The sequence below is a fragment of the Rhipicephalus sanguineus genome, chromosome 8, assembly GCF_013339695.2.
Source record: "Rhipicephalus sanguineus isolate Rsan-2018 chromosome 8, BIME_Rsan_1.4, whole genome shotgun sequence".
NCBI lineage: Eukaryota > Metazoa > Arthropoda > Arachnida > Ixodida > Ixodidae > Rhipicephalus > Rhipicephalus sanguineus.
In genome coordinates this window covers 54,359,989-54,369,042 of record NC_051183.1, presented here as the reverse complement: position 1 = coordinate 54,369,042, position 9,054 = coordinate 54,359,989, and the positions used below count along the sequence as shown (strand labels likewise).

Sequence of the window (9,054 nt, the reverse complement as noted above, 5' to 3'; positions counted from 1 at the left end):
CTTTTTTGTTCGTTTTCTCCTTGATGTGGATTGAAGTCCCGTCAAGGAGATGATCGACGTCGATGAAGCAGGAGGCAGGTTGGAGGTAATGAAAACTTGAAGGTATATTGCAGCGAAATATTTACAGTCATATGTACATCTTGCCGAAGCACACTGATGATAACATAGACATCAACAGCGTCTTACTCTTCTACTTAACTTTTCTTAAGTTAGAGCCTAGAACACTGTTACTACATACGAAGAACCGAGTCTCACTGTTCGACCACCAAGTGGTTACGGCCCAGACGAAAGTTGCATCGTACGGAGTCTTACTGATCGATCAGTTTAGTGATTACAGCCTAGACTGAAGGGAAACGAATTCCGTCCAGTCTTAAGTACCTTGCGGTAACAAAGAAAAAGGGGAGGTGGCCACTGGTGGTCCGCCTCGACATTCTGTTATCCAATCTGCTTATCCTCAGATTAAGCCGCTCCCTACTGGGCTGTCCCTAATCTCGACAGCAGCGCCTTTACATTTTAAACAGGCGTTTTGGCACTCTTTCCCATCATGGCTCTCTCTTTACCCCACGCTCTCAGGAGTTCCCACGGTTGCAATACATCTGTATTTTAGCCCTGGTGCATTCACGCCATTTTCCCCACGACCTCCTCTATATAGAGGAGGTCGTGATTTTCCCATACACATCGAGTTGAACTCGCGGCGCCAGTCGTTAAACCGTTCCGGGAAAGAAAAGGCGTCTGCGTGACCCTGCCTCCCACGCATTCGACCTTGCATTGTTGCAAAAGCACATCTTGGTCCGTGTTGGGGTCACGCATACTGTCGCCTCGAGCGACTGCTTAGAGCGGGGGATGTCCTCCTCATTTTCCCACACATTCAGGCCGCCGACCTCTGAGAACGGTCGCCTGACCGCAACCCATGCTGGCCATCGGGGCAGACAAGCTTGCTCAAAGGAAGCCGTTTGCTTTCTCTTGATAATTGCCCAGCGAAAAGACCAGGCAGGGGGAGAGCCGAGAAAGAAGCTTTGTACGACGTACCGTGCCGCGCCGTCCTGTCTGCAGGATCGACTTATGAGCGGCAAACATAACAGTCCCTGTAGTAGTTTTACGGACAACAGGTTTTGGTGGCGGGAAAGTAGGGATAAAGGACAAAACTAAATAGTGGGACAAATTACGTCAGTCTGCCGTAGGGCGCAGAGTTGGGCTGTGAATTTGGGATCAAGGCATTAGGCCGACCTAAAAAATAAAAAAAATAAAGTTCAAGCTTGGAGTTCATGCATCACCCTGACCATGGAGGAAGGAATACTCCATGACCCCCTGACTCTGTCATCCATCCATCTGCAACTGAGCCGAGTCAGTCAACAAGGAGGCATTTGCCGAGTGTGCGTAAACTTAAAAGCATGGTCTCCTAGAGACCCCGGCGTAAACTCTGCTGCGTGACCCAAAGCCAGCTCACGCAAAGCGCTTTGGAGGCCCTTATTCTAAAACTCCCTACTAGTAGCAGGGGAGTGTGTGGCAGGGGGACACAAATTTCCCCCGCCATGGATGCCGCTCGACTAGAGCGCAAACGCGCGCTCGCACGGGAACGGCAGCGTCGTCGACGGGAGGCTCACCCGGAGCTACGGAAGAAAGCAGCGGAGGTTGAGCGACAGAGAAGGCAAACAAATGCCGAGCTACGGAAGCAAGCAGCGGAGGCCAAGCGGCAGCGCAGGCGAGCCGATCCCGAGCTGAGACGCAGGGAAAGCGAAGCGAAACGACGGCGAAGGCTAGCTAACCCGGAAATTGGAAAGAAGGAAGTCGAAGCTCAACGGAAACGTCGGAAAGAGAACCGCGAACTTCGCGAGAAATTAGCGCAGGCGAAGAGCGCGTGGAGAGCTGCGAACCCGGACCTGTACCGCCGAGAACTGGAGCGAAATCGCGAGCGCCGGAGATTGAAAACACAGGAGTTGAACTGCAGCTCTTCCGCTCTTTGCACAGATTTCACCCTGGATGGAACTGGGGTAATTTTTTTTTTTTGCACTATTTGGCATTTCTTCATGTTGACGGTGTACGGCTACCGTGCCTACGACTCTCCTGCAATTATTATCTTTCTTTTTTTTAGTTTTATTCATTCAACGCTGCGCCTTCTCGCGCAGGCGACCCCACCTTTACAGCTACCAGTGATGTAAGCTGTGAACCCCAACAATGTTTAGAGGAATCTTCTAAATGTTTAAATAGCAGCTGTCCCTGTAGTTTAGTCGAGCCGATGAGTGCAAAGGAAGCGAGGCATGCTTTTGAAGGGACATTAAAGTGAAACAATAAATCGGTTTAGACAGATAAATTGTTCTTTCAAAACTCTACTGTCATTACTTTTTCCATCATGGGCTAATTATTAGAAGAGGAAATGAAGGTCAAACTTTCATATTTGAACTTTGCACCGAAACTTCAGACCGCTACGTCAGTGTGATGTCATGAATTTCAAAAACATTTTACACATCTTGGCCACATTTGTTTAATGAAATTTTTTCAAGCTTGCTATGTTAAGACTTTGTGTCCCTTGGAACATGAAGTACTTTTTGTTGACAAACAATTACGTAGACTCAAGCAGACGCCAATCACAATCTGTGATGTCACGGTAAGCTGGCGCGGAAACTTCAACGAGCTGTTGCCACTTGTATTTTCTTTGTACATGTTTTCTCGCTTACCAAGCATCTTCTCGCTGGAAGAGTGGTGCCCTCGGTGTTGTGAAATTCTAATTTACTAGTGCGAGAAAAATAGCTTTTCTCTTTAGTGTCCCTTTAATACTGCTGCCACAACTGCCTCCAATCGGAGGTCGTGCTACAGGTCTCCTCTGCTGCTTCCGTAGGTTCCTCCGGAGCAGGCTTTGCTCTTGTGAGACAGTCTTGCAGAAAAGAGAGAACGCTTCACACTGGATCGAAGCCATTGTTAGGCACAGCCATTCTTTCAATTTGTGGCCAGAATGGCAAAAGAAGAGTGATCCACCAGCCAAAGAAAAACTTGACTTGAAACAGCCAGTGCAAAGATCAGACTACCTCAATGTAAAACAGTTGTGCCTACTGCATTGGAGTTAAATGTTCTAACTTGTGAATTGGGATTGTACACTTGTATTTTGCATTGAAAAATGAGAATGACTTGCAGAAACGTGTTGTTGAGCACTTTTTTTTTAATGGCTGTAGCTATGTTGCTTTTGGTGTTTTCCTCATATTGCACAATGAAGGAGAGGAGTATCTGCGTATAGATCTGGAAGCTGTCTCCTTTCAAACATTTAACATACAAAGGCAGATGATTAGTTGTTTCCTGTTGAACTTGTGGAACTATAGCCTTCATGGTTTAATACATCACTGCATGCCTTGTTACGTTCCCCGGCTCTAGGTTGCAGTTCCATCCGCAGTCAAGCAACGCAATGCTGCTATGTGCCACAACCGGTCTACGTCGTGTGAGATGGGCCCGTCCAAATCAATACAGGCTGAGATACCCACTCCCAGGGTCTCTAGACGGATGCAGACCATCAAGTTGAAAGGCTTCCACAAGTCCTTCTTAACCCCGATAGGGCCGCTGCAAGGCAAAGGTACACCCTTATGCATTTCGATATTGTCACCGTCATCACAGTGTCATTTAGGCCTGTGTCACACAGGTGTCTGGAAGGCCTCCCAGCCTTTAGTCCATTGACTTAGTGGTCAAGTTGGAGCTGCTACATGGGCATGTCGAAGGCTGCCAAGTCAATAGTCTATCGAATCAATGCAGCAGCTTACAACTCTATAGAAATCCCACTGGCGAGCAACGGAAGCGGAAGCAGTGCGAACATGCCGTGTTGTGCACAATGTGCTCCGACTCACGATTAGAGAAAACATGATCAAACCAGTATGCTTTAAAAATAGTATGCGTCAGTGATATTAATTGTTTAATAATTTATTTGTGCCTTTGAAATGTGCTAACTACACATACTCTCGACTGCAGTGACGTGTGTGTGTTGTCGAGAGTATTTGCAGCCGCACTGACCGGCATTAACATTGCCACTGTTTTGCTGCTGAACAACTTAATAACTAAACATATATGCGTAACAATGTATAAACAATTTCTTAAAATGTTGAAATGAAACTAACAGATACGTTTCTGCTTTTGAATGGATTTATATAATTTACCTTTTGTTGACATTAAAACCAAAGCACCCATAGCGCCACACAATTTTTGCAAGAAATGCCTGAACCACTCAACAGCCATTCAAAACTACCGTGCAGCAGCACAATTCCATTCAGTCAATAAAGTTGTGCCATTTCTATGACCATTGATTGGACGGCCTTTCAAGGGTGCTTGTATGCCAAGGGTATTAGAGGGGCAGATAAGAGCCAGCGTTAACATAGCCCTGATTTTGAATCTTCATTAAAACACGAGCATTACCACAGTGGGCCGTTAGGACAACAAAAATGAAACATGGGCATGAAATTCCCAGTTCTCACAACTAGCTCCTTATGGTATCACGAGTAGGAACAAGCGAATATCCAGAGGTTTGAATACAGATGGAAAAATGCTTGCCATTTCAGTGAAGCATTTCATTTTTGTAATAGTAGAATATTGATTTTGACATAAGCAATATCAGTGTTCGAATCTCGAAATCGGGAGTTTAATAGAACTGCAGGCTGTTCAGGAGCTGTATAGTGAAGTTCCTGCGGGTTTTCCAGATATCTGGGACGCATAGACGTTAAACATAATGGTTTTCCTTCCAAAGGTGTTGTAACATAAGGCATACTGCAAGAGCTCCATGAAAGAGCCTGCGCAGTCAGTTCGGCAGTTGCCGTCAACATAGCCTGCATACGTCTCATAAAAATTGCAGGTCTGGTGATATCCTGTTTTCTAGTTACATTATCAATTCTTGTGGCAAGCCAGGTATGTGACTGATAGTACAGTTCTTTCTCAATTTAGAAGCCCTTCGAACACCGAACGTCTAATCAGGAATAGCGTTGCGTCCATCTTTAAATAAATGTAACTATGCTTCTTTTGTGTGTGTGGTACCCGAGGTTGCAAATTTTTAACCATTTTCGCAGCTTAGCGCACTAAACTTTCCATTTTATTTCGGCAGTGCCTTTAGTGCAGACAAATTCAAGAGGAGCCACCTGTGCAGTGCAAGGACGTGCAAAAGTCGATGATGCCATGGAAGGCGACTGCCAAATCAAGATAGACGCCGAGACATCGTACAACGTAAAGAGGCAGAACCCTCCCTCTGGGAATGTGTGTTTTGTGCTTGGTCCATACGGCTGCGGCATTTGCTCGCGCAGTTTCGAGGAGGTGGACGCGCTGTTTTCGCATGCAGCGGCATGCCCATGGCCGGAGCCGTTCCAGTGTGGCCTGTGTTCGAAGCCGTGCACGAGCTGGGGCGTGACGCGGGACCATCTCGCTGCTCACATCAAGAGAGGAGCGGAAAAGTGCCCGCTGTGTGGCCACACATTTGGCAAGCATTGGACTATACAGCGTCACATTCAGCGCCACCACATTCCCATCCGGCCGTTCGTGTGCAATTGCTGCGAGGGCGCATTCATCACGAAGTCGGACATTCACCAGCACAGCCGTCAGTGCCGTGCAAGGACGCATGTGATCGAGAAATACCTGGGCTCGAGTGAGAAATGCAACTCGCAGGTTCACAGCCGCCTGTCCACTACAGTGTATAAGTGCTCCGTGTGCCCGAGTGCGTTTTTGGACCGTTTGGTGATAGCGAGGCACATGCGCATTCACTTGAACCAAGTGCAGCAAAGTCTAGGAGCTGAAGTAAGTACCTTCTATTTCACTTCATTGCATTTTATTAGCTTAAAGGGATACTGAACAAAAATTTGAAAAAGCTACGAAAACACTTACATTCGACTCGGACGACACGACTGTTCCTGTACGCAACGTTTATTTCACGTAATTTCGAGCAGTTGGCCGTATTTTTAGTGGATTGTGAGAGCGCGGCGGCTGCATGCCACTGCGCTTGTCGGCGGACGTGACGTCGAGTGCTCCAGCAAGAGGGGGGCAACCGACACACTCTCTCCTGCCCTGCCACTTCCCTTTCTCCACCTCTCCTCTCAAGAACCGAGGGTGGCTGGTGTGGCGCTGAGCCTTGTCCTCTTTTCCCCACATAGGAAACAAAATAGCGCTTATTCCTCAAAAACCGCTACAACTACCGAGCGTGTCGCGAGAGCGCAAAGATGCAAGGTGCGAGTGACAGTGGTTCCACGAGCGGTCATTGCGACTCCGAGTTCGACAGGCCTCCAAAACGGATGCGCCAAATACAACCATATGCATGTGACCGTTCTGCTGTGTCAAGCGACAGCAAGGACGACGAGCCAGACGAGCCGCCGTAGCCCAACGTGGGTCGGCAGCCGGGACCAGCAATTTACACAGTAACTCATAGTCACTATCCTCGAAGTGTTCGGAGCACAAAAAGTCACTCTTTGAAGGCACCCACGTTGGCTGCGATGGGCGCGCAGCGCGAATCCATATCCTTCGAAGCTTCGGCTCTGTTGGAAATGTATGACAGGGCACACCCTAGCGCAGAACAGCGTTGAGGCATTCTGCGTTATGCCAGGTGCTTCACCGTTCACATTACATAGCAGCACACAACACAGACGGCAAATTCGTAGACGTGGGCGCAAGCTCCGCTTGAGAAAACAGTCTATTCTAGGAACCGTAATACGGCCGAGAGCGTGGCAATGGCGTCGTTGGCTGCCGGTTGAGAACACGCACGGAGAACACCTTCCCGACCGTGAAAACACGTTTTGGGGACGCGCGGCAGCGGGTGGGGGCTTGCGATGTCGATTGGTAGGCGAGTTTGCTGCGAGCACGGTTGGCGAATCGCTGTCCGCGGAGTTTCGCGTCACTTCCTCTCTAGTTCGCGGCGCGGCCGCTAGACGCGCCAATTCGCGAAAAATGCATTAAATTCATTATTTTCTACTAGTCTCTGGCTGAAATGAAGGTTGTTTCAACAAATTTCAACACCCAATCTTTCAATTGAGTCATTTATCTCGGCGGTGAAAATTTTGTTCAGTATCCCTTTAAAGGGACACTAAGGAGAAAAACAATGCTTCCTGTATTACTAATTTACGATTTCACAATACTGAAGGCACCACTCTCACCGCAAGAATACACTCGGTTTAGGGAATACTATCAGGGAAGCTTGAAATCATCTACCTCTTGCGCATCCGGTTTAAGAGTTGCGCTCGTGGACAGTCGGGAACATGACGCGTCGAAAGGAAACAGCATGGGTGAAAAATCGCCTTTCTTCTGCCTATTTTCAGTTTGTTGTGCACATTTCGGGATAACCGCCCCACTGTACTTGTCAACATCAGTATGTGATATTGACATGGTGCAGGTGAAGCATGCGGCAAAGATGCAAAGCATTAGAATTTTTGAGCGAACGATTGTGCTTCTGCACGCTTTTGCGTTACATTGATACTAGGCATGTGCGAATAGTAAATTTTAGGTTTGAAGCAAGTTCGAAATGAATAGTGATTTGGTCAAATAGTACATATCACATATTATAAAGAACAATGAGCATATTTGTCATGACTCAACTAACCTGCACAATGTTTTTAAAATTGAAGCAAGGCATGTGCAAATGTCATTCTTTTTGGTTCAAAGGGAAGTGGAAGCAACTTTGCAAAGCAGCAGGATTTGACTTTCGGTAGGATGCAATTGATAACCTGTAAAATATGTTACATTTTAAAATTTACTCTACTTAGAGCATATGAGCTGGTATAACAAGATTTTAAACTTAAAAAATGATGAATCAATGTGAGGGTAATTTGTTCATTTAACCTTGAAGTGGGGCTTCGCGGCAGAGCGGATTTCCCCTGGATAGGTGTATTCACGATATAGCACCCCTCCACTGCAGTGAAACCACCTTTACAGGAGGTTACATGCTGTTTATGTCTATTCTTTTATTTCGAACACTTCGAAATTAAGAATAATTTAAATTCACTTCGAAGTGAATTCGAATACTGTAATCTACGTTCGAATATTCGAAGTGCTTGAATATTCGCACAGGCCTAGATGATACGCTTTTTGGCTGTACCTTCATATGTTCTTCAAATAATTTTTTTCAGTTGCGAGTCAGCGTTAATCTAAGTCCCTGCTGTTTTACTCCACCTTCGTCGTTTTCGCGCTGTACCAAATATGTGTCTTATCAACTAGCCCAACATTCAATATTATTGAAAGAGGAATGTGGGTTTCCTCACATAGGGTTCATCACAAGAAGAATGTGCCACAGTCACCTAGCTTTGCTACATGCATAGAGTTTCATACTATAAATACTAGAGGGCAATCTGGTGCTGTGATCGTTCAACCAACAATGGGAATGATGTGAAGTACAGGCTTGAGATTGGATTGCATTACCTTGTGTACTATCTGCAAGTCTTCTTTTGGAGCTTGAGTTTCGTGCCGTGCACAGCAGCTCTATCCTGCCGCAATAGTGCATATGGTGTTTTCTGGCCTGGTTAGTGGGTTGCAGTGCAACGCACTCAAACGGTGCCTTTCCTTGTTGTTGAAAGCGGTTGAAGTGTGCGAGGTCTCCTGGTTTGCTGCAATGTTGCGGCTTTGCAGGTTGTATCTGACAGTTTTAGCAAAGTGTCGTTCACGCTAAAGTGTCGTTCACGTTGAAGCTCGGTAAACAAGCACCGCCAATCTCAAGACGAAATCCACCCAGAGCAGATCCAAAGCCTGTACTTAGCATAATTCCCATAGTGGTTGGAGTGCCTCTCAAGGAACCTCGTATAGACATGAGCACCAGATTTTCTTCCAGATTTTATAGTATGAAGCTCTATGGCTACACGGAAGAAAGCGTTGAAGAAATTCCACTTGTAAACGCCTGTTGAAAGCAATACGGGAGAGCACCTGCATTGGCAGGGAGACGATTCCTTGTGATTTGCTAACAGGATCAGTTTGGTTTCTTCAAACTCCTTCAGAGAGGAAAAGGAACAGAATTAAACTTTGTTTCCTTGAGTGGGCTGTTTACGCCTGGAAATCGATGGTCACCTCGGTTCAAGTAGCTGTGAACTTGAGCTGATAGCCTAGCCCTGTTCACTAGCTGTAGCT

At 46.7% G+C, this 9,054-nt stretch overlaps 1 protein-coding gene across 1 annotated transcript in view; it reads left to right on the top strand.

Moving 5' to 3' along the window:
* Nucleotides 1-1,353: 1,353 nt before the first annotated feature.
* Nucleotides 1,354-9,054, top strand: part of LOC119401917 (zinc finger protein 19) — a 75,097-nt gene continuing 67,396 nt past the window's right edge. The window contains exons 1-3 of the mRNA XM_037668937.2: nucleotides 1,354-1,991; nucleotides 3,364-3,559; nucleotides 5,069-5,751. Coding sequence (XP_037524865.1) covers nucleotides 1,533-1,991; nucleotides 3,364-3,559; nucleotides 5,069-5,751 — 1,338 coding nt within the window. The 5' untranslated portion in view covers nucleotides 1,354-1,532. The remainder of the gene's footprint in view (nucleotides 1,992-3,363; nucleotides 3,560-5,068; nucleotides 5,752-9,054) is intronic.